Source organism: Staurois parvus, unplaced genomic scaffold (assembly GCF_062004578.1).
Source record: "Staurois parvus isolate SC_StPar_1 unplaced genomic scaffold, SC_StPar_1.0 ptg000635l, whole genome shotgun sequence".
In the NCBI taxonomy this organism is placed as follows: Eukaryota; Metazoa; Chordata; class Amphibia; order Anura; family Ranidae; genus Staurois; species Staurois parvus.
In genome coordinates, this window is record NW_028318431.1 from 320,017 (window position 1) to 346,995 (window position 26,979).

At 40.5% G+C, this 26,979-nt stretch overlaps 1 protein-coding gene across 1 annotated transcript in view; it reads left to right on the forward strand.

Moving 5' to 3' along the window:
- Positions 1-26,979, forward strand: part of FOXN1 (forkhead box N1) — a 126,509-nt gene that overhangs the window by 85,149 nt on the left and 14,381 nt on the right. Inside the window, exons 4-6 of the mRNA XM_089693613.1 lie at positions 2,553-3,005; positions 9,055-9,180; positions 23,947-24,074. Of these exons, the coding sequence (XP_089549739.1) occupies positions 2,553-3,005; positions 9,055-9,180; positions 23,947-24,074 (707 nt within the window). The remainder of the gene's footprint in view (positions 1-2,552; positions 3,006-9,054; positions 9,181-23,946; positions 24,075-26,979) is intronic.

Genomic DNA, 26,979 nt, shown 5'->3' on the forward strand with positions numbered 1-26,979 from the left:
TTATTTTATTTTATTTTTACTCTGAAAGCTTTTTTTTTTAATTATTGTTAAGATTTATTTAAACTGAACAAGTGCTGTAGTGTTATTGTTTGATGCTATATACTGGCCTTAAATAATTCAGATTACACTGCTATTTACAAAGAATAAAGTATGTAAATTATCCCAACAGTATAAACGTGCAACAACAATGCATTTTAAGTCTAGGTTGGATACATACAGTAATCTGGGAGCATTACTTGTAAAACTGTTCATCATAAAGTGGAATGCATAATTTAAGTTGCTAAAAGGTTCTAGCACATACGGAGCCTTAGGCACCTCTTGGCTGTAAATTGACCCACATATCGATATTATTTTTCTTTCATTTTGCAGGTGTAGTTGGGGTTCATCAGGTATAGATACTGTTTGTATATATATATATATATATATATATATATATATATATATATATATGAACTTTTTTTTTTCGTTGTGCTCTTTTAATGACCCCCAAAGATCCAAAGATATAATAACAGAACTGTCACGTACAAATATACTTGATACAAGATAAGGCAACTCCGATTAGAATTTAAGGAATGCAGCACTGCTTTGGGCTTTAAAGCAGAAAGGCTAACTAAGCAATCCAGGACTATGAGAGCTATGAGTTTTAATACTACAATATCTGCAACACATTCTCGGAAATTGCACATCTGCAGCTTCTGTTTATATACACAATTTTACAGGTATGTGTATACAGAGATTTGACTATAAAACTTGTATTAAAGGGTTCTCCTTGTAACAAGAATATAAATATCAGTGAAAGATCAGATGCACAACTATCTGACAGTTTGTCCTAAACAGGAATGTACTGGATGCACTAGTTTATTAGTTTGAGGAATGGAGGAGGGAAGGGGGTGAAGTATGTAGACCATCTCAAGCACATGCTCAACTTGGTGAAAACAATAGTAACCGACAAGGCTTTCTAACTTTCCAAAATATTTTTACCTCAAATAAATGTTGTCTGGGACTCTTGGGCACTGCCTCATAGACATTAGTTCATTATTCACAGATGATCGGATCAAAAAAATTACCATCTAATGATTTTAGGTTTCTTTAGACTTCATTCAAAGTTTTACTACACCCAGTCTTCCTGACCATGATGCCTAATGCCACGTTGCACTTGGGATCTTTGATTCTTCTATTGTTAAAACTTTACAAGATTTCCAAGGTATCGCATAGGCTTTCACAGTGAAAGCCACCAGTGCAATGTCAAGGTGACAAAAGGATGGATGAGAGGCCTAGGAAGCGGCCCCCCAATTTAAATCCCACTTTTTGTCTCATACACAAACATGAACTGTATATTACACACACTCTAAATGAGCCCCCTGATACAAGAGGGTGCAATAGTGACAGAGCAAAAAGGTGCAGTAGTAACAAAGCAAAGGAGGGCACTATTGTGTATTGATTCAGCAGATAAAGCGGCACCCCCAGCACACCAAAATTCTATCAATGAGCTTTTTATTAGCTGCATAAAAGTTACCTAAAAACAGCAACTAAAGAAATCAGAACCACTAATGGCCCCCTTCGCTGTTGATTGATGAAGAAGTCTGTTGTTGGCTCAGAAATGTCTGCAATTTTCCCATGTAAGTAGTAAAGAGCTCATTATAAACAGATGGGTTTGCTGGAGATAAATCTTTATATACTGGATTACTATACAAAATAGAGCCCTGATTTACTAAAATGGAAGCACATAGCTAAAGCCCCGTACAAAAATTGCAATATTGGTGGATTATGGGATCCATGGGGGATTCTCTGTCTGACTGTTCTGTGTCAGAGGACTTTTCTTATGTCATCTGCCATTCCTACGTTATCTGCCGTTTCTTTTTGGGGGTTCGACCTTCCTCCATTGGACCTTTATGCTTGACTTGGTGTGTGTTTCCTTGCCCTTTCCACAGCCCCTGGGACAGACATTGAACAGTGGCCCTCATGCATCCACTGTCTTTGTTTTAACCCCTCTTTTTTGCAATTTGGTTCATATTGGGTCAAATGTTGCTCCTGATGAAGTGAACTTTGATTCATGAAATGTGCTGAAAATTTGTTTTAATGTATCTTGTATATATGTACTGTATATAGTTTTATTCTTTTACTTTGTGTGGCATTCTCAAAAAAGTCCAATGGGCATTGACCTTTGTTTATTTGGTATATTTGTAGGGATGGAAAAATGCCATCCTATGTATAAGACCATATATAGTGTAACATCTGCAATTTGTATACCCTAACCTAAAGCTGAACATACATAAGGCAATTTCCTAGAGCATTCAACCACTTGTAATCACAAAACAACATCAAACAGATAAAGACTACCTTTTTCTGTATGGCAGTTGGTGAAATGGTGGAAGGTTACAATGACCCCTTTCATCACTGTTGCAATTACACTTATTAAAAACAGTTGAAATTGATAGAAAGATGGTATGTGTATACCCTGTACAAGACCTACTGTATATGGTCTGTCAAGAAAATATTATATTTGGTGTTTTTTTTTTTAAGTTTACCAATCAATGATTTGACTATTTCAGGACAACTATGGAGGGCAAGCACACGACTCTGACAGTCAGCCTGAAAGGAAGAGTTCAGATTCCTCCATGAGCCCTGATCTCTCTTTATCACCCCAGGACCACATTCCCATGAGATTCCCAAGCAAAGCCTCTCCAAGTGACGGATATAGGAGATACAGTTGTGAGGAGTCCACTGAAAATGGCTATGGGAAGTTTGGCAAAGGAAAACATCAGTTTCACCCTTACAAAAGACAGTTCAGTGATGTATTTCCTGAAAGTCTGAATTCTCTGTCTCTTGGGGAGAAGCCATTCAAAGGCATGGATGGAATGGATAGCTTTGATAATGTTTGTGGACCTCCTTGCCCCGAAGACACAGAAACTTTTGCAACCCACATTCCTGACATATCAGCTGAGACAGCATGGTGCAGCAATCTTCAGTACACTTCCAATCATGATGAAGGATCACAGATGATGGTAAGAATTTCATCAGCACCTGTTCACCAGCAGATTTTATTTTTACAGGTCATTTACTAAGTATGAATAATGCTTGTGTTATGGAAACTACTAATTTGCCCAAAAGATTTTATTTCTACCAAACTCAGCCAGTTGCACCATGTACCTGCCTAATGTTACAGGAAATCTCCACTGAAAAAGATATGCAGGCTGTCGTTGTTCACCCAACTAAGAAATTGTCAGTTGCCTGGAAAATATGTTGATCCAATAGCTATAATACCTGCTTAGCCAGTTACCTGGAATTACAATGCAGACCTGGTTTGTTGGCATCACAATTACTTCACTTTCTTTTCCAGTTCAGTCATTCAATGTACAACATAAATGCAGCGCTTATCAACTAAAGTGACTGAGTACATAGCCTGCAAGTGTAAAACTTGCATAAAATTGATAAAAAATAAAGTGACAAGTGAACCAGTTAATGGATGAATGTAATAATATAAATTTAAATAACAGGATCAACATGATTGTTCCTTGATATAGATATAAAAATGAAGCATTATTAGCATAAAAAACATGATAGAGTAAGAGTCCAGTGAAATTGTGAATGGATGAAATCCGTGAAATGTTGAATCGACAATTCCAGTATTCACAGTGAAATCAGGATTCTGTGCAAGTGACTTCTTGTGCAATATAAAATGAAGTGTGCTTGCACTTACCAGAAGCGCAAGTTAAATGCGCATATCGTGAATATCACATCAGAAATAGGGGACCCTGGTAGTAATTCAAGGATCTGGTCAAAACCTGGGGAAAGGGGGGGCTCCAATGGCACACACACATCAGACAGCACTCCAGACCTCGAGGCAAATTCTTTCACAAATGTTTATAGAAACTTAATTTTGCAGTCCCAGATCCACCTCTCTTCAAATTGCTTTGGGCACCCATGCACCAGTCATAGTTATGTGTCTTCTAATTTATTAAATGGCTTTATATTTCTTGGTCAGATTTATTTGGTAACCTTATAAATGATTTGTAATTATCTGTAGCATCCAGCTACAAATCAGCTTTGCTATGGTGACACTTAACTACAAGGGCTGATTTCTTATTGGCAAAGCTAGGTCACTGAATGTTTTAAATCGTTCCATTTTGTTACCATTTTTACTCCTGTATCTTATACCAGCTATGCACAGTAAATACTCAATGTCAAGCCCTGTAAGTGAAGTATTTACTATAACACTGCATAAACTGCTACAAAATTTTAAAATGAATCATGATTTCAGATGACAGATAATAGTGGTTTTCCACTTATTTTCTTTATTCTAAGGTACCCTTTACATGGGCCGGAACTGGTTTTGCTCACCATTGATCCCCTGCTGAGTTGAGCAGAGCTGAATGGCCAGATGACAGGTCGGTGTCTGCTCTGCTTATGCAGAGTGGACACAGAGACCATCTGCTCTACTCTATGGGCAGTCGGATGTAAAAAGACCAGCTGTCCATTTACACTGCCCTCCTATGCAATCCAGCCAGAGGGAGGGGAGCCGATCCCCATCCATTTGTTTTTGCCGGATTGGATCAGATTGGAGGTAATCAGGTGTAAACAGACACAAGGCCATTTACATTCAACTACCTAAAGAGGAGAATAGAGGGTCCCATCGGGTCCACCTGAAAAATAGACAGGTGGACCCGACTGGATGGCTCATGTGAAAGGGACCATAAGGTGAGATGCATTATCAGTTATTATTGCTCAGCCTATATTTTTGTATTTATGTATTTTGATTTGCAATCTCTGGGTTTAAAGTGAACTGCTACTTAAAAGTATGAAAAGCAGCATTTATTCTAGTTGTGTTAACTAAATAAGCATTATATTTATTTTACATAGAACAAGCATAAGAAACTAAATTTGTCCTGATGGCAGTCTCCTCTAATCCTCTGCACAGCATCACCCTGAGCCTTGGAGCCTGTATGCATATTTGTTTGCACAGATATGCATACAGGTTGGTAGGGCAGAGTGATTACATCATTAACGTGCTGCTTTTCCTTCATTGTCCAATCACAGGCTTTGGCCTGTCCGAGATCAGGCTAGTTTAGTAAATGCAATAAAAGTTTGCCTAAAGGACCAGGAGCTGGCTGTGCATTTCAGCAGAGGTGTCTGGTTTACAGGTAAGTTGGTTCTCATACACTACTGTGCAAAGGTTTTAGGCAGGTGTGATAAAATGTTGTAAATTAAAAAAGCTTTCAGCAATAATAACATTATTAGTTTATTAGTTTATTTTTAATCAATTAACAAAATGAATAAAATAAATAAATGAACAGAAGAGAAATTTAAACCAATATTTGGTGTGACCACCCTTTGCTTTCAAAACAGCATCAATTTTTCTAAGTACACTTGCACACATTTTTTAAATGAACGCAGCAGGCAGGTTGTTCCAAACATTTTGGAGAACTAACCACATATCTTATGTGGATGTAGGTTGCCTCAAATCCTTCTGCAGGATAATGACCCCAAACATACAGCCAATGTCGTTAAGAGCTATCTTCAGCGTAAAGAAGAACAAGGAGTCCTGGAAGTAATGGTTTGGCCCCTATGGTCTCAATATCATCATTTCTGTCTGGGATTACATGGAGAGACAGAAGGATCTGAGGCAGTCTACATCCATAGAGGACCTGTGGTTAGTTCTCCAAAATGTTTGAAACAACTTAGCTGCTGAATTCCTTCAAAAACTGTGTGCAAGTATACCTAGAAGAACTGAAGCTGTTTTGAAGGCAATGGGTGGCCACACCAAATACTGATTTGATTTGGATTTCTCTTCAGTTCATTTACATTTTTTTTCTAATTTTGGTAATTGATAAAAATAAACTATTAACACCTTTATTTCTGAAAGTGTTCTTAATGTACAGCATATTTGCACACCTGTCTAAGACTTTTGTACAATACTATATATGTATTTAAAGTGTTTATTGTGTTAAAGTGTTAAAGTTAAAGTGTTGGCTATTTGTCTGGAGTTTCACTTTGTACTATGTAGTTTAGTAGGATCCCTGTGTATTCCTTGAGGTTGGTTTCTGTTAATGTATGACTCCATATAAAACTCTTTTATTGCTTTATGTCAGCTGGCTTGGGATTCTGCTGGTGGATAGATGACGATGTTTCCGCTGTTTCAGCATCTTTAGGGGCAGGTATGAAGGGCTCTTGCTTTGGTTTGCTTGAGACTGACTGTGTGTACTGGGTTACATTTATTAAAACATGAAACCTTACCAACCCCTAAACCACAGCCATAGCGTACTATTTGAAACTATAGCCACAACATTCCATCTAGGTCCTGTGGAATCCATTAAAATAAGAGGTGCATTGTAATGGTCCAGCATGCATTTGCAAAACTTAGGCAGTGCACTGCTTGTATATTGTAGTACAGAGGCCTTCATGTCAAATAACTTAGTGGTAAGACTGATTTAATGATATACATGGAGAAAAAAAACTGATCATATTTTCTAAAGTGGCTCATTCAACAACTTTGGGGCCCAGGGGAGAAAACTATAGTTTTTACAAAAACTAAAATCCAGCCCTTTATTAAAAGAAAATTGACTATACTTGTGAATGTTGTATGATTGTGATTCTAAACTAACCTATCTGTACTTAACATATATAAAAACCCAAGGACAAAAATGTAATATAATGATGCAGCTACCAGTCCTTAGATGGAATGGCTGGATTAGTTTTCTTTTTTTAAAATACATTTACTGCATGTTAGGAAAAACACCTGTTAATGCAGTGTCCTATTAACTGCCTGTGCGGTGAACAGAAATTTCAAGCAATGGGGTAGATTCACTAAAACTGGTGCACTCAGAATCTGGTGCAGCTGTGCATGGTAGCCAATCAGCTTCTAACTTCAGCTTGTTTAATTGAGTTTGGGCAATAAAACCTGGCAGCTGATTGGTTTGTATGCAAAGTTGCACCAGATTATGCACGCTCCAGTTTTAGTACATAACCCCCAATGTTATCGGCCTTCTCAGCTATCTTGATTGAACTACAAAGCACCCCCTATGTAATACAGATGAGGAAAGGGAGAAGTGATTGCAGTCTAATTAATGAGAAAAGCCTAGGGTGAGAAAGTTACTCCTCCACAGATATAGAACAGTGAATGAGTGTACTCTTTAGGAAGTTTTAATGGTAAAATAACCAAATTAAAATAAAAAACTGAAAAAAAAGAAAATGAATGCAACTATCACATTTAAGGATGATAAGCTGCAGTATATTACATTTTTGCTTTCAGGTTTAGATATACTTTCCATTCATCTATCTCATCTGTTTAATAGCATGCATGACCCCAAAGTTCCAAAGCCTTGTTCTGACTGCACACTGCCATACTAACACATCTGTGCATGATCTTCTTGCATGAAATGTTATTTGTTGAACTTACATATGTATACATTTTTATTATAACATTGCATACTGTAAAATATATTCTGTGGGGTACCCTGAACTTCCAGAAACTTTTTTCCATGGCAGGTTTTTTAAGAAGACTGAGAGAAGGCTCCTCTGGCTCCAAATACTGCTTAAAGCCCCTTTCGAATCTTGAATTGTGGGAACAAGATTTCCCACTTGCAATTTTTGAAACCTGATTTACACTCATTTCATCTTGTCCCACAGAGGGTAGCTCATTTGCTTTAATGGGTTGCCCTATGCACGTTTGTCACCCAAGAAAGGCTCCTGCACAATTTTTAAAGGTGTATTTTGCCAAAATTTGCAGGCAATTCTCTCACGTGACAATTGCAGCAAAATTGAGTTTGGGGTGCCATAAAGAATGCCATGATTTGGAATCAAGGTGATTCTGCTGGTGATCTCCAAATCTACTAGTGTGAATGGGGCCTAAAAGTTCAGTTAAATAAATGGAATGGCTGACATCACATGGGAATTACCTACTATAGAGATATCACAGAAAGCATGTGAAAATCTAAAAATTAGAGATTGTCACCACAGCAAGTGTCCAAAAACCTCCCTTTCCCTCCCATACAAACAGGGTCAGATTTAGACCTTGGGGCCATCCAGTTCAGGGGAGTGTCTCATACACAGTTGATTTACATTCTCAATGACAGGCACGCATTTTTAAATGCATGACACAACGTTATTCTGAGGTGACCTGTGCACACACACATGCAGTTTTATAGGCCAAATACCTAAAGAGCATAAGCGCTCTATGTATAGCTTGCTTGAGAGTAAAACCTTTAAAGATAATGGCAGGCAAAATATTACTTCCCAAGATACATTTATTAAAAGAAAGTAATTTTTATTATTATAGATTTTATTTTATATTTTTTTATTATTTTATATAATTTTTAGTGTTGTTTTATTTTATTTTTGTATACAGGGGGCCCAGGTCAGTTGTCCCCTTATAAATCCAGCACTGCATACAGCTGTATGATTTTGACTTTCCCACACTTTTTATCCTGGTGACAATGGTCTCCAGGACATATAGTGAGCTTTTGATCTCCTCAGAGCACACAAACAGCTCTAAGGATCCCGCTAAATGTTTTAGATGGATTTCTATTTTAAGAGTCTTTGTCACTCCAGTTGTGCATAAGAATGAATGTTAGCTGTAAAGCGTAGAAAGAGCAGTAAAGACTGGGTTTTGCGAATTTTGGCTTTACTATAGCTCAGTTTTACACAACACATGTGCTAATATCAGCTAGAGCTTCAGTTGTCAAAGTTGTATAAAAAGGATTCAGTGGGAATAAATTAGTTGACATCAAGAGGCATACATCAAAAAAAGTACAGCTACAAAGCAGCCTACAAATCTATAAAGCTAGCTACAGCTTCAAAGAAAGCCCACATAACAGTCAATACAATGGCTTCCTCTACTAATTTAGGTTCTGTTTTCACTAGTTTTTCAGTTCAGGAAAACCTTTACTAATTCAGTAACCTGGGTCTTCAAAACCTAAAAATGGGACCTGCTTCAATCATCCAAACACCACTTTTGTCTGGAACTGTAAAATAAAAAAGAAAGCATTCCGATTGCATTTGGTTTTCACTAGAATGGATATGGAAACAAAATATTACAAAGCTTGTTTTTCTTTGTAGCTGGGCTCAGATGTGAAACTTAAGCCTCACTCTTTGGTTATGCGGCAACACGAGAAAGAGCAAAGGATGTATTGGTCCCAATCTCCAACACAGCAGATCTATTGTACCCCGCAAACATTTCCACAGGTGAGTTCTTCATGTTTAATCATTTAACTCCTTTTACACGCACCATTTCTGCCATCATATGATCTTCAATTTCCAGTCCAGGAGATGTGGAAGTGTTTTATTTCTTTTTTTTTTTTATATATATATACTAAATGTTTACTGTTTACTTTTAAGTTACACATTTTCTGGACAAGCAATGAAAAAAATATATAAATGTCTTTTAAAAAATGGGTTAACATTCAAAAACTAAAAATAAACTTGATAAAAAAAAGCTGTTATAGTTTCCCATTAGTGTGAAATTAAAGGCACTTTAAAAAAAAAAAAAAAAAAAAAAAAGATGCTAATAACAGGATTTATATGCTCTTGTTTTTTTTTTTCTTTAATTTTTTCTCCTGTGTACTTGCTCCTCATACTGTCCCCTGGCCACACTATCCGACTTCAAGTATGCAGGTGTACCCCATAGCTGCCAGGACCCATGGAGTCCTGCTGGGGACTCCACTTTGTGCATTCTCCTGCTTTGAACTACAAGCTTTTGTGCAACTGCTCTCAGCTCCACATGCACACAGGCAGCACAAGAGACCCAGAACCAAAGCTCTGGAGCAACTGCCAGTCGCCACTGTGGAGGAGAAGAGGTGTTTCTTTGGTTCTGTGTTTCTCAGGCTGCCTGTGTGTGGGTATAAATTCTTAGTTCAAAATGGGAACGTGCATAAGTGGAGATTACAAAAAGTCTCCATAAGTCTCGGTAGGCCCAAGGGGAATCCACATACCTCAGGTCAGTCAGTGCAGCTGGGAGACAGTATGAGGAGCAAGCACAGAGGAAACAAAAATGAAAAAGAAAACAGAAAGATCATGTAGGTCCTGATATCAGAATCTGATTTTACAAAATAAAATTGGGCTTTAAAGAGAAGTATGGGATTTGGGAAAATCCTATATGATGATATTTATAGTCACCTAGGTGGGTGCAGCATCGATCCAATTCTGCATCATTCCCCCACCAAATCTGCACTGAGAAATGAGCGATCAAACCCTGATGGTCACTCAGTTCTCAGCATTCTGTGAGCAGAGAGTCGGGGACTGTCAGTCTCTGGTTCTCTTCTCTGCCCCTCCAGCACTCACTGGAGCACTGGGCCATGGAGGGTGTGGCAGGGGCTGGCTCAGGCTCTCAGTGGATCATTGAGAGGCTGAGCCAGGTGCAGGTCCAAACGTCTAGGTGGACCCAGACCATATGGATATTTTCAGAGCCTGGAACAGTTCTGTGACGTCGTCCAACAGTGGGCTTCAGCCCACTTTAGAAGCTCAAAACAGATCACAGGGGTGCAGAACTAACTACACTCCTGTGATCCATAGGAGGAGTATAGCCAAAAGGCAAACTCCACTCCAGAGCTTTTTATGGATATACTCTGCAAGCAGATGACACCTGTTAATGATGCATTTATCTAATCTGTTCCATTCAAATCAACCCCAATGTACAGGGTTTGAATAAAAGCTTTGCCATAGCATTCACAAAGTTCCAGCTGGTACTAGTTATTAACATTTGAAGGGACTTGATCTGTAATATGGAAGACGTTTCACTTTTATTCCAGCAGCTTCTGCAGTTCTGAGCATGAGTTAATTTGCTTAGCTTTATTCTTTGATATTTGGAAAGGTTTACTTATGTAAAAATAAGAGACCCTAAGCTGTGATCCTGTCAGGAAGTTCTGACAACACTTGGCAACAAACTGGCAATAATAGAGAGTAAAATTCAAGGACAAACACTAGATCCCAATATGTCTCTTTCTGCCTTCTTTACTTCTAATGCCAGTGCTGTCAACAGGCCCCGTCTTTCTCTAGCCACAAGTGTTCTCTCATTAGGGTTCATCTACACGGGGCATTTGGAAAACTCTTCTGAACGATGGAAACTGACTGCTGGAAAACGTAGGTTAAAAAACGTCAGTTTGGCTGCGTTTGCATAATGCATTTAGCTGCATTTATGCACTTCTGCGTTTAGAAGCGTTTTTAAAAGATAACCTCAGGAGACCCTCCCAAATGCCCAGAATGCACTGAAAAACAGTAAATTCACTAAAAAAGGCTACAAAAATACCGCATGAGTTATTTTATCAAGTCATGCGGTATTTTAGTAGTGAAAAGCATGCATTAATGTTTCAGCTGTCGCGGGATTCCCACTGAGAGCTGAATGTAAAAGAAAGAATTGCCGGCAATTAAAAAATAATTTAAAAAATGGCGTGCAGCCCCCACCTACTGTCCATACCAAGCCCTTCGGGTCTGGTATGGATGTTGAGGGGAAGCCCCACGCCAAAATGAAAAAAAATGGTGTGGGGTTCCCCCCAAAATCCATACCAAAGGGGGGGTGAGTGAGCGCGAATGTCCCCCCTCCTGAACCATACCAGGCCACATGCCCACAACTTGGGGGGGTGCTTTGGGGTATGGGGAGTTCCCCCCAAAAGCACCTTGTCCCCATGTTGACGGGGACAAGGACCTCTTCCCCACAACCTTGGGCTGTGGTCGTGGGGGTCTGCGGGTGGGAGGCTTATAAGAATCTGGAAGCCCCCTTTTGCAAGAGGGCCCCAAGAGCTCAGGCCCCCCCCCCCCACATGAATGAGTATGGGGTACATGCTACCGCTACCCATTCACAAAAAAAAAAGCTGTAGTGTGGAAAAAAGACAAGAGACATTCTGAACCTTTTTACCTTTGTGAGTGGCCTATATTATTATTATTTTTCACCTATTAAAGAGCTTTTATACTGCACTTAGAGGGCACTACCTCTTTCTTCCTGATTTTCTACTCACTAGTAAGTCTTAGGAATTGAGAAGTGATCCGGCCAACCTCAGAAACACAGGATGCTTACACTGAGGAATGACCAGACATATATATACTTGAGGGTGCTGTTGTGCTGGATTGGATAGATATATAATGTGTTTCATAGACACAGCAGTGCTTCTGATGTAGTTCAGATTATAAATGGCAACATTCTTCCATTCAATAAATATGGATTTTTTTGATGTTGTACAATATGGCACAGCCCTGTATCATTTCCATAACATGGACTTCATATGTGTATAATGGCTTGTATCTGGAGCCATAGTAGGTTGACTGTTCCATAGAAGATAACAAGTGAGAAGTGACTTTACTGATTATCAGCATACTAAAATTCTCAAAGATCCCTATATGATGGGTGATGACATCTATTTATTCTTTATCTAAACAGGGTGCATCCATGTATGTTATGATAGAGAGCTATTTGCATAGGTCTTCTCCCAGCCTACCGTCTATCATCTTGTTCCCGGAGCATTGTTCAACATTGTAGGTGTCCTGAAGTCAATATTGCTGAAATCACATTTTATAATTAATAGAAAAATGAAGAACAGGTTCCTCCCTTTCTGAAGTCTGATGCCAGCATTACTACAACACATTTGCACAAGTCATTGAAACACTAGTAAACAAAGAAATGCCTTAGGCTGAAGAATAACATTGACAAGCTGCAACATGCTATCATCTACTGTTACCAGTATCTACTGTATCCACCTGCAGACTGGCAGCCTGACAAGCTGTGAATCATGTATCCCCTATTCTTAAAGGCCTTGAGGAGATTTCCTACATATTGTTAGGAGTTGCCCTGCTGCAAGGTGTATATTGTAGAAGATTCACTAAGCAGTGAAAAATCTTTACTGCTTAGGAAACAGATAAAAGTCTTTTTTTATTTGCCTTAACCTGCAAGACTCAAATCTGATCACATTATTATAATATTTAATGGTTTTTCTAGAAAGCTGCCCAAGAGCTCAACTATGCAGGAGACTACAGGGTTGATATACTAAACCTGGAGAGTGCAAAATCTTGTACAGCACTGCATGGTAGCCAATTAACTTTACCTTGTTCAATTACGCTTTGCCAAAAACAATCTGGAAGCAGATTTCTGTGCAGAGCTGCACCTGGTTTTGCACCCTCCAGTTTTAGTAAATCACCCCCTTATTCCTTGTACCATTTAACCTCCCTGGAGGTATTCCCGAGTGTAGCTCGGTGTAAGGTTTCAGCACCACAAGCGGTAACCCCGAGCTACACTCGGGAATACTTTACAGCATTGCTCCGGGATCTCTTCTTGACTTACCTTGTCCTGCGCTCCCGCGATGTCCCTCCTGCAGTGTCCCCTGCAATGTCCTCCAGCCGATGCGGGCATCTGTCTTCTGGGTTCTGTTCCCTGCTACGTTGGGAGGTATGGGGACGGAACTGGTGGGAAAATGGAAAATTGAAAAGTGACATTCACTAAATTCACTAAAATCACATAGTAAAACATTACTGTATCAAACCATTTCACATACATGTTGTCCCGAGTGCTTTGTCCTGTGCCCTGCCTGCATTTTTACCGTTCTTTCTGCCTGGAAACTGAGAAATGTCCATGGCGTCCAAAAAGCATCCCTTTAGGTCAAAAGCGGTTTTAGACCAGCTAGAGAACAGCGATAGTAAATTAGAATCACTTGCAGAATTGAGTGATAATGATTCGTGGGGAAGTTCGTCATCAGACACTGAAAACGATTTTGCGACTTTGCTCAGTGATGTGTGAACTTGGCGCTACCATACAAGTGTAATATATACCATATAATCTGACTACAAGGTACACTGACTGGTGGCAGTATATAAAAAAAAATAATAGTTCTTTCAATTTAATTTTATTTTTATTACTTTTTAAATATTTAAATTTTTTTATACATACTGTGACCAGAGCAGTACAGTGTTACCAAAGTAACACTGTAATACTCTGGGGAGGTGATCAGGATTTTTTTCTCAACCTATGATTGCTTATAACTGTGATAATCACTGTTATAAACAACTATTTGTTGTGAATTAATCCATTCATCCATTCATTAAGTGTGTATTGTTGTGATTAGCTGTGATTGGAAACAGCTAATCACATGGTACAGATGGGCTGTGATTGGTCCTGTCTGTATCATGTAATCACTGTGACCAATCACAGAGAGCAACACAATAGTACACAATGAATGGCTATGAATGGAAGCCATCCATTGCGAAAAATTGCCATGTGACCTGATGTGATTGGTCACAGCCATCACATGGTACCAAAGCAGCCCAGTACAGTGATCTGTCATCCTCTCTGTCCAGTGCAGGTGACAGATTGCACTGTAACGCTGTCCATGGGGCACATGTGAAGCGTGTTTTCGGGATGACGTCATATGACTGCAACCCAGACAGAGAGACCCCCCCCTCTTGGCCATCAATAGGGAACCAGTTAAAAATAACAAACATTTCATACTTACCTTTTTTGTACAATGGTTTTGCACAGAACAGAACCACTACTCCTCTTCCCCGTTGGCTCTCATGGCTCTTCCAACCCATCAGGTGCCCCCAGAGCAAGCTGCTTGCTCTGGGGGCATTTACAGTATGTGCTCATTTTGAGCCAGCTCTGTGTATTTATAGGACACACAAATCTCTATAAGACACACAGATCGTGGCTCAGCTCCACGCCGAGCTCCCACCTCACTGGCAGTGATTGACAGCCTATGGCTCCCACTGCTGTTCCTGAGCCAATGAGGAAGGAGAGAGCCTCTGCTGTCATGCACATCACTGGATCAAGATTGTTTTTTCTAGTCTGCTGATTTTCCTTTCACTATTCAGTCACAGGATGGAGGTGGAGAGGAGACGTGCAGTGTAGGGTTGTGCCAGACAAGGCTGTGCTGTGTAGCAGAGCTGTGTAACTCTCACAACTGGGTTGACAGAAATACAAATTCTTTGGCAGGTAAAACAGCTCTCATATATGTATTTGATAAATTCACCTGAGCCAGATTCCAATCCAGCACTGTGCATGAAAGCAGAAGCTCTCCCAGGTCTCTGCCTCCTAAATGGCTCAGATACAGCAGCGGGAGCCATGCTGTCAATCACAGCCAGTGAGGTGAGAACAGGGGCACACAAATGTGGTTCAGCAGTGAGTACACCTGAGCGAGCCCAGAGCAAGCAGCTTGTTCTGGGGGCACTCAGCAGTGGGGAGGGGCCAGGAGTGCTGATGGCGGACCCATGAAGAAAAGGGTCAAGGCTTCTCTGTGCAAAACCACTGCACAGAACAGGTAAGCATTACATGTTTGTTATTAAACAAAAATATATGAAGCTTTAGAATCACTTTAAACTCTCAAAGGAAACAAGTGATCTTGTTGGTTTTGGTTTGCTCTAATTTTACTGTGTGAGCCCTAACATATAAACATGTTTACATTTTAAAGAGTAAGTTCACCTTTTTAGATAAAAATAAAAAAGTGAGTGCCCTACATCCTCCAACCTCCCCCAGCAGCTCTGCGTTGTACCAACCCCTGTGGGTGACACAGTCTCACTGTCCATGTAGCTGTTGCAGAGGTCCTGGGGTTTGAAAGCTGCACTCCTCTTTTTTCCCTAGGGACACCAAGAAGGATCAGAGCAGTTCTGATTGGTCCGTGCGGTCATCCATAGAGAAAGAAGAGGAAGAAAAATTGAATGAACACTTTAAAGAAATTAAGGGCTGAATTAGATAAAATGGAGCACCTCAAATTTTAGCTCACTTGCAACATACCTGTAGCTTTCACTCTAAATTGACTGTATTTTAGGTACCCAAGAGACAAGTTGCTTAAAATGTTCCAATTAGACATGAGGAATTACCTGCTACATGTGTTTGGCACAACTATATACAAATATTAAACTGTTCTGTGAGTTCTATTTTAAGCCAAGGCTTTGCATGTGCTATCAAGCCTGTGAAGTATTTGCCTATTTCCCTGAATGGCGAATTAAATGGGAGAATTTACAAGATAGTGAGACAAGTCTTCTGACTAATAATCTAAATGATTCATCATTACATGTTTTAGATTTGTTCGGAATGTACCTCATAAAGAGTGCTATGGATTACAGAGTCGTTTAAGAGTAAGGTGTTTTTTTTTTTACATGATTATACGAGCATTATGTAACCAGGGGGATTCATGAAAGTAGATGGGTTGGAATTTTTTATACAATCTTATATTCATCTCTCTGAGTGACTGGAAGTATGGCCAGCTTCTGCCAAATAATGGACATGTATGTCAAGAGAAAAGAAGTACATTCAAGGTTCTGATTTTGTGTTGATGCACAATGGGATTGCATTACATTTTGTTTAGGTTTTGGAAAGTGTTTAAATCTTACATTTTTTTGCTGTTTGTGGCTCCATTCAGAAAATTCTATCACTTTCAGTTAAAATGTCACCTGGATAGGAAGTGAACATTTGTCATTATTAAAAAGGGAAAGGATTGAAGCTCCATTACCTTTTTACATTCTTGTCACAGTTACAATATGTCGACCAGAATATTAAGCAAAAGAAAACTTCCCTAATGGGACACAGTCAGCAAAAAGACAGTGGTTCTATCCTTCCATACCTTTTCCAAGACTGAAAAAAACTTGAGAAAGAGGGAAAACATAATTAAGAATAAGTTCACATTTCAGAACATTTTACATGTTACACCCATAATTTAAGTGTAATGCGTAACATATCCTAGACCTGCCCCCTGCACCTGGACCCCCACTCCTGGTGAGAGTGGGTGGGGGTTTTTCTCCCCGCACCCGCTGTCACATTTTGAAAATAGAGCAGCTGCGCATGCCTCCTGCTACACATCCTCAGAATTTATTTCCAGCTATCTTTTTACTGCTGTTGCTCCATTGGAAATTTCCCTGCATTCTCGTCACAGTTACAACATGTTCACCAGAATATTAAGCAAAAGAGAACATCCCTAATGGGACACAGCCAGCAAAAAGACAGTGGTTCTAGCCCTTCCATACTTTTTCCAAGACTGAAAAAACGTGAGAAAGGGGGAAAACATAATTAAGAATAAGTTCCCCTTTCAGAACATGTTACACGTTACACCAATAATTTGGCAGGTCTCTGGCTACACAGCCTCATCATCTATTACCAGCTGTAAAAATTAGATAACTACATGTTCTATCAGCCATTGCGGCTGAGGGCTTGTAGTTCTCAATGAACTTTGAGGGCGCTAATGTGGATCTTGTAGATCATTCACAAGCTTGTAAACACTCAGCCCATAAGGGAGCTGCAGGGTAAAAGCTGCAGTGCTTGTCGGCAGGAGCTTGACATTGCACCCCTGATCCACTGATCACAGGTGCAATGCTTTGCAGGCTCCTGAGAGAAAAAATAATAAATGCACATTTTTTTCCTACAAAAATAAGTGCAGTTATTATTTTTTCTCAATAGGTAAATGTAGCCTTTAAGAAGTGAAGAAAAATAATTATTGGCTACATGTCATTGTAGGCAGTAGAGGTTGTACTGTTATGGTACTGAATTCACTTCAATCACTGTTCTGCCAGACACCTGTCACTTGGACAGGACGTGAGGGAAAATCACAATGCAACAGACAATAAAAACCTAACAGAGGCTCTAAATATTCCCAATTATAATATAAAAATGTCCTAATATTTGTCTCAATGGCCACTGGAGATTTTTCCTAACACATACTGTTCAGTCTAACACTAATTCAATAGACAAGATGTAGCGAGCCCCCTACAGTCTGGGATGTTAAGCCAGTTCCTGGACCTAAAGATGACCCCATGTGTATCACAACTTTTTAGGGATAATAGGTCAAAGCCTCATACTAGTCCCTCTGGTTTCAATTTACAGACATTACAGGTTCAACTTCTCAGACCGTAGGCTTGGTTAGAAGAATTCATCACTACAGACAACTCCTGATACTGTGGTTATACATGCAGTTCTCATGAGGTCAATGCTCATATTTGAGGCCAGTGTAATACAGGGTTCCAGGTATCATGGCTGGTGCACCATAAGAACCTTCCGGCCATCGAAACACCACAACTCCTAACCTGAACTAGCTTTTATTCTCCCAGGTATTGGCTGAGTTAATTTGCATTTTGTCCCAAAAACTGGTGTCAAGATGGGGTGTTGTGGTGTGATTGCTCATACCAAGCCATGGCTACAACAGTGTATGTAGGCCCCAGGTCCTGCTATGAGTATTCCTCTGAGGAGGTGTGCTCCCTTTCACTACACCTCTACATCTTCTTTTCCTTCTTGACTCTCTCTTTACCCCTCTGCTCATCCCTCACTATCTCTCTATATACGGTAGGCTCAAAGACCCTTCCACTAATTGAGTAGAGCAACCCCGAAGGGTAAGTGGCTCCCTGTTACAAGGAAGGGAACAGAAATTTGTCCAAGGGCACACAAAGCAGTAAAAAGTTGACAGACTAATCATTTTTCATTCTAACAAAAGATTTTGACTTGAGTTTGGCTTTCATGTTTTCATCAGCATGTAAAAACAGTTGGGGATTATAAATGGTAACTTGCAAATTCTACAGATAAGTTAAAACGTGTGAATGAACTGTATAAATGGAGAAATCCCCAGGTGTATATCAGTCCAGCTGGGCCATGTCTCTTCCACAGAGGAATAAGATTAATTGTAGTTATCCTGTCATCATCTAAGGTGTGGACATATTAATGACTGCTCTAAGTGTGTACCTTCCAGTACTTGTCTAATATCATTATCACTCTCAGTAACAGAAGTGTGAAAAATGTCATAGTGCTTGTCATTTAGTAGTAAATTCATTTTTATGAAAAATTTGATTTTTCAGGAATAAAAATGGAAATGTAGACAGGATATAGAGATATATTTTTACTTGAACAGATAGTTCAAGTTGTAAGCATGCTTACAAAACACATCTCAAATATCTTGTGAAATATTTTATACAAATATTTATTGTGTCATCCATATAAACACATTATGCCTGTCTTCCTTAAAGCTGTACTACAGGAATTCAACCACTTTTTAAAATGTGCAGGATTACTATGGGTTAAGTCCAATGAGGTGAATGCCACCTCCTGTACTTATCTGTTTAATTTACATGCTACATTTTTACTGAGTGCTGGGAATACAGCTATTGCTATAATCCAGCTCCCCAACTGCAGTGTCATATACAACCATTCTGCCCACCCCTTCTCTTCTCATACCCGATTATTATTATTATACAATATTTATAAAGCGCCAACAGTTCGCTCAGCGCTGTATATTACAAAGGGGGACAGAACATGTGACAGAACAATAACAATACAATGCAAAACATGAGGGGTTCGAGGGCCCTGCTCTTTCGAGCTTACGATCTAGGAGGGAGGGGATGGTGGTACAGGAAGAGATAGCTGTGGAGTGGTAGGTAGAGTGGAGGAGGTCAGAAGTTAGCAGGGGGTGGGGTAGGCTTCCCTGAAGAGGTGGGTTTTCAGGGTGCGCCTAAAGGAGAGGAGAGTAGGTGATAATCTGATGGGTTGGGGCAGGGAGTTCCAGAGGATGGGTGACACCCTGGAGAAGTCCTGGAGGCGGGCATGGGAGGAGGAGACTAGGGAACTAGAGAGAAGGAGGTCTTGTGAGGAGCGGAGAGTGCGTGCTGGGTGGTACTTGGATATTAGGTCAGTGATGTAGTTCGGGGCAGTGTGGTGGACAGCTTTGTACATCAGTGTTAGGATTTTGAATTTGATCCGTTGCGCAATCGGAAGCCAGTGGAGGGATTGGCAGAGGGGGGTGGCGGAAATGGAGCGGTTGGAAAGGTGAATGAGTCTGGCTGCCGTATTCAGGATCGACTGAAGCGGGGATAGCCAGCGGCGAGGCAGGCCAGTAAGGAGGGAGTTGCAGTAATTGAGTTGTGATATGATGAGGGAGTGGATGAGCTGTTTAGTGGTTTCTGGGGTTAGGAATGTGTGTATTTTGGCGATGTTGCGGAGGTGGAGTCTGCATGAGTTTGTTAACGATTGGACTTGGGGCTGGAAGGATAGGTTGGAGTCCAGAATGACACCCAGTACTCTGGCATGCGGGGCGGGTTTGATGGTGGCATTGTTGGACGTGATGGAGAAGTCAATGGGGGGTGGTGTGCGTGCTGGGGGGAAGACAAGAAACTCGGTTTTGGAGAGGTTCAGTTTAAGGAAGTGTCAGTTTAAGGAAGTGTCCAGTCTGATATGTCGCTCAGTAGGTTTGTGATTCGGGCGGAGACTGAGGGGGTGAGGTGGGGGGTTGAGAGATAGATTTGTGTGTCGTCGGCATAGAGGTGGTAGTTGAAGCTGTGAGAGTGTATGAGTTGGCCAAGGGAGGAGGTGTAGATGGAGAAGAGAAGGGGCCCGAGGACGGAGCCTTGAGGGACCTCAACAGAGAGGGGGAGTGAGGGCGAGGTGGTAGCGTTATAGGTAACTTTGAAAGAGCATTGTGACAGGTAGGATGAAAGTCAGGAGAGAGCAGAATCTCTGAGGCCGAGGGAGTGTAGTTTTTTGAGGAGGAGGGGGTGGTCGACTGTGTCGAAGGCCGCGGAGAGGTCAAGGAGTAGGAGCACTGAATAGTGGCCATTAGCTTTGGCGGTTAGCAGGTTGTTGGAGAGTTTGAGTAAGGCAGTTTCGTTGGAGTGTAGGGGACGAAGCCGGACTGTAGGGGATCGAGGAGGTTGTTGTCATTGGCGGGTGTAGACTAAGCGCTCAAGGAGTTTGGATGTGAATGGGAGCAGGGAGATGGGTCTGAGGTTGTTCGGGTCATTGGGGTCCAGGGAGGGCTTTTTAAGTATGGGGGTGATGTGTGCATGCTTCAGAGGGGGGGGAATGTGCCGGAGGAGAGGGAGAGATTAAAGATGTGGGTGAGGGAGCGTAGGATGGAGGGGGAGGGAGGTCGTAGGAGTTGTGAGGGGATAGGGTCGAGGGGGCAGGTGGTGAGGCGGGAATCAGAGAGGACCTTGGAGACTTCCTCGATGGTAGTAAGGTCGAAGGTGTGGAGTGTTGAGGGGGCTTCAGTATGAGGAATGTTGGGTGGGGTGGAAGTGGAGGTCAGAGCAGTGGTGGGGCCGTGGGAGAGGGGGGATGAGGGGGTAGCTGTGTGAGAGGGGACGGGGTTGGAGGGAGTTTGAGAAGTGACGAAGTCCCTGCGGGTTGTGTCGAGGGAGAGGGGTGATGAGGGGGTAGCTGTGTGAGAGGGGACGGGTTGAGAGGGAGTGTGAGTTGCGGCGATGTCCTTGCGAATTGTGTCAATCTTGTTTTTGAAGTGATTGGCAATCTCAAGGGCGGTGAGTGAGGTGCTGGGTGGAGGTGGGGGTGGAGAGAGTAGAGAGTTAAAGGTGGAGAAGAGTCGGCGAGGATTGGAGGAGAGGGCCTTGATCATAGGGCACTTTGTATTATATGTGCCCATTCACAAAATACAAAACCTTCTGTGAATGGACAGCTGAGAGGAGGGGCAGGTACAGCAGCTGCCATGTGAGAAATCAGCATTGCTTCTGCTAGAGTGCCGATACAATAAAATTTTCAGCTGCAAATAAAAGAGATATGTCCATGAGGTGACATACTGTACACCTCATTGGACTTAACCCATAGTAAGCTTGCACATTTTAGAAGGTGGCTAAATTCCTGGAGTTCAGTTTTAATGCCATTTTCTTAAATTCTTGAACAAATTTTTCAGCATTACAGAGAACACCATCTGATGTTATTTACATAGTTCCAACAATTTATATAGCTCCAGAAAGCTCAGCGATACTTTTCAGGAAATTGTAGACACACCACCATTCAGAGAATAATCAGAGCGACACCTGCAATCAGTGACTGTGGCTGGGCATTATATGGCTACCTACTCCCTGCTGATAGCTGATGACTCGTTACATTACCGCATGTTTTCACTACTAAAGTACTGAATGACTTCATAAAATGTGGTATTTTAGTAGCGTTTTTTTAATGAATGCCGACAAACTTTTGTGCCGTATCTTACCGCAAACTTGGATGTGGCAAGATACCATTTTGTGAATTGTCCCCTGTGTGGCTCTGTCATAAACAAAGCTGAGGCCATCTGTGTTCTACAGCCAAAACAGGAAGTTAAAGGGAATCCCTGGTTTTCACCAGGGTCACCAGAAATGATGTCCCCATTGGAAGATTTCCCCTATATTACTGTTCTGGGGACAACTCCAAATTTGGGATTTTCTCACACTTTCACTTCTAGTGATAATGGTCACCAGGACAACGAGAGGAATCTCCCCAATGGGGGCACAGACTGCAATAAAGACCAGATAGGGTTTCTAATCCCTCTCCACTCTATCCAAAAAGGTTTTTAAAAAATGCCTTTAGTTATACTTTCAGTTAAATGTCTATTTGAAAAGGAATACAATCACGCGACCAATTCATGACATTGTACTTTGTAAGTCATCTTCTCTTCCCACCCTCAATAAACCTCTAGTATACACTCACACTTTGAAGTCTAAATTCCTGGCTAGGCACCTATTCATCATTTATATAAAATCCAAAACTATGTCCATGTTCCACCTTGATCTCCCATGTCCACACCCCTCCATATCCTTCAAAGATGAATTAAAAAGGTCAGCTGTTTAGGCTTTTAATCTGTTACCTTCACCTTTCTAAGCAACCAAAGACATATTTATAGTAATAAATGATTAGGACTTTGCTAATGTATTTATCCTTGTCAATCATTTCTGTGAAAATAAATGATTTTACAACCTTTTCATTAAAGAAAATGCATTGCAATAGACTGTTGTCAAAACAAATTCAACATGCATTAAATGTATTGATTCTTTGAATAGCATAAACTCTCTTCAAAAGAGGGGTGGGGGAAGGGGATGAGTAAACCTGGTGGCATACTCTGGCGGATAGGGACTATATTCTGTGCATAGGTAAATTTTAGGCAAGCCCCAAATATAAATCTATTTTGTTCAATAGTGCACACCCATCTGCATTATCAGTGTGCCGTATGGTTAGTTTCCATCTTTGCCTGGAGCTTACTGCAAACCTGCATTGTGCCTGAAAATTCCTCATGGAAGCAGCAGCTCTTCACTTTACCCAATCATTTGAAGACAGATGGAAATGTCAGTTTTAACCAGTTAATATATTCTAGGCACATAAAAACAAAGATGTGATCTATAGCTCTGCCATCAGCAGAACTCATGCTCCCTCCTGATTGGAAAGCTCCAGATCTGACTCAGCAGGGGGCATGTTGAACCTCTGCAGAGAGGCCACTACTTCCACACGGAGCACAAACCTCCTTCTCTACAGCATGCTGGCAGGGCACAGGAGTTTAAAAGAAAATTACTTTGTACACCTTTTGTTTTACTGTACTCTAGAATTCTGGAATGTTGGCAAAGGCAGAATATTGGTCGGCCAATCCCTGGGAGAGAATACCCAGTAGGTGGCCATGGAATGCATAAATAGTCTGGGTCCTGGAGCAGCGGGGTTCTTGTCCAGGAGGAGAAGACCCCAGCCTGAAGGGTGCTGCCTGTCTAAGCAGTGTAGCTGAAATTTGCAGGAGTTCATCACAGTTCCAGCTCAGTGAGAGCTGGGGGGTTTATTTTCTGGAAAAAGCTGGAGGCATCTAAATATACAGGGACATTGTGTGTACAGGACTGAGTGTAGGATCCTAGTGACTGACTGTTCTCTGCTCTAACCCTTTGAGCATCTGCTTCAGTCCTGCTGAAATGGAACCTTACCTTTACTTGGAGCCCCAAGGATTGCTTGTTCTTCTATTGTCTGTCAAGAGGGTAATTATCCTGATGCAAAACCCACCGTGCATCCCAACCAAGTTCAACGAGCATTAAAGCATAAAAATATATTATTTGCCTGGTCATTGAGTTTTGAGTTGTTGTGTGCCTGGCTGCTTGTGCTCCCATTTGGGAAAAGAATTTGGGGAAAATCAGTGGGCCCATCAGGGGTCTGTGCTACCTGTACACTATTGGGACATTCAAACAAAAAAAATTTAAAACAGCTTTTTTCAGGTTAAGCCTTTGACATTGCTCATGTTTCTTCTTGGTTTGTTACAGTATTCTACAGGTGGGAGCTATCCTGTTACATACATTTCTGCATCACATTACCCTTATCAAAGGATCGCACCACAAGCTGGCATAGAGCCCCAACAGCCTCTCTACCCCAAACCTATCTATTCCTACAGGTAAGCCTCAAAAAGGGATCATCTTCTCTTTTTGAATGTCTCCTCTTACTTTGTCTCATGATATTGATACCTAGTGTGCACAGCTTAAGAGTGAAAATTTATTAGAGAGAGCATTTTTACTTCTCACAATGCAATATTTAGTGGTGAAACTTGCAGTATCCTTTCTTCTTATCTTTTTAGTTAAAATTATAAATATTAGATGAAAAAAGTCCAAACAAAACAAGTACAAAGAGCACCTCCACATTTACCCCATTTTGTTTTTCCCCTATTTCCACACTTTAGTCCAACATACACAATACAGTTGTACAAGCTCTTCTCCTGTACTGAAATAGCTTATTCTGAGTTAACCGCACACTGTGAGCTTCTCATAGTATGCATCATAATCAGCAGCAAGTCAGGGCCCATCTCATTTCCTGGCTGGAGGATGTCTAGCATGATTTAGTCTTTTCCTCCCCAGCTTGTCTATCCCTGGACCTTTCATTGATTGGATTTCAGTTCTTTGAATCATGGAGGCTCAGCATCACATTTGTCGCACATAAACACAAATATGTGAAGACGAGAGGGGAAGCAGGAAGGCAGAACCAGCAGCCTGTTCATCTCAAGGGGTGCTATAGAATTGGACTAGGTTTTTCTATCTGTTCCTCTGTGAGTGAATGCACTGTAGGCATTTGCTTCACACCATAGACTTGAGACCATAGCCTGATCTGACCTACACTGAGGACTGATAAGCATGGAGCTGATACATGCTAGTTATCCAGATCTATTATTAACAAAACAGCCTCAAAGGTAACACAACAGATCCAACCTCCAAATCTGATTAAAGTGAAGAAACCTCCGTTTACATTTTTGGCAGAGAATACAGCAAAGGTGGTGGGTCTTATCCCCTTCCTCCGACCAATACAGTCTGTTTTTTTTTATGTAATCCTTCAGATCAACCAAGTTTACCAACAACTGGGTACTGTGAAGGTCTACCTGGCTGTCAAATTTCACTGTTCCGACAGACAGAATCCAAAAACAAACTGTTTATATGGCCATTGTAAGAGTCTCAGATGTTCCAAGCAGAGGTTCTGCATGGCTCTTGTTTTGTTGTGTACTCTGTGTGCTACGCCAGCTCTTAAAAGGACTGTTGTACCTTTTACATGTACTAGTTTTGTCTGACTTTCTAAAAGTTATTTTTAACAGTGAAAATATGACTATTTATTTGAACTGTTCATGCCCTTTTCATTCTCCTAAATTCCACTGAAAAAAATGCACCAGTGGGCAAATTCCTCCATCATCTTGAATTATTGCACCTTGGAATCATTTCAAAACTTAAGACCAGTTCCATGCAAGTTGAATCTTCTTTTTCATTGCATATAAAGAAATAAAAAAATGCTTTCATAACTTATGCCTAGTAAACATGATGAGAAAATCAAACAAAAAAACTTGTTCGGAGCGATCATCCGATAATCTGATCGTTAGTACACAGCTTTTGAGAGTCGATCATGACAGTATATGCAAACTTATCCGAAGGCACCAGTACGAAAATGTTTTTGTAAGATAACAGAACAAACAATTTTCATGTAATTTGTATAGTTTTGCATGAAAAAAATTGAGTGACCAATACTGCGCATGCTCAGAAAGTAAAGAATACATTACAATACAATACAAGGCATTACATCACTTCCAAAGTTGTATTCTATCGTGCAAGAATTTTCATAACTTTAGTAACCTATTCTTTTTTGATATGAGAGTAAAATTATTCTTCCGATATTCCCATCATGTGTACTAGGCTAAATCTGTTCCACTGAGTAGAGGAAGCAATTACAAAGGTCATTTAAACAGTAGTGTAAGGTTACATTTGCACACATTTCTTATGTTTCAATTACAGCATACTAGTTTTAAAAATGTTGGTGCAAGACTTTCAGTGCCATAATCAAGGACTAAAGACTGTGCAGCAATATCCTTGTTCTCTATACCTTATAAGCCTTTAATATTAAATAATATGTAACAGAAATGAATACTTATCCCTAACCATAACTTGATTCTGAACCCTAACACCTAACGTATCACGTAAAGTGTGTCTATAGTCAAAACTTTTTTAAAACTTTTTACTGTCTGTATCCCTTTACAGAAATGTACCTTCACTTCATGTTACAGAGACACAACAGGAAGAGAAAGAAAATCACTTTAGTGACAGTTGTTACCAGTTGAAAAATTTCCCGTCTAATCCTGTTCGATAACAGTCATACAATTTTGGATTTCTTATTAGTTTCTGTGCAGGTGACATTGGTTATCAAGAAAAATAAATAGGGTATATCTCTCCAATGGGGACACATACCTAAACCTAAAGCTGGCCATACACTGCTAGTGTTCTTTTTAATTAAGTCAGTGCACTAGACAAAAAAAAAAACAGATTCATCCATCCACATAAACAAGGAGAATGGAGGACTCCCTCCTGCAAAGACATTGTACTCTGTGCTACTGTCAAATTAACATTTTGGCTGAAGATACAATTTAACATTGAAATAATCCCTAAACCAAACCTTAACAACTAATTGAAACTAACTCTTAAAGGAGAAGTACAGCTAAAGCTCATTTGGCTATACTTCTCCTATGGATCACAGGCATGCAGTACATCATGCACTCCTATGACCTGTATCAGCCGACAGTGGGCTAAAGCATCACAGGATTACAGCACAATTCAACACTCTCATATGTATGGTATTTAACTAAAGACACTTATTCTTTTATATAGTGCCCCTTCCTAAGGCCGTTAGCTTCATATATATGTCAATAAATTACAGTGTAAATATTAAGAACAGTAGCATCCTCCAGGATATTGAGAGCTCCATGGAACCCACCTAGATTGCTGTAGCTGTTGAACCTAGGTTAATGATTTCTAGCTTCACAACTACAGGTTCCT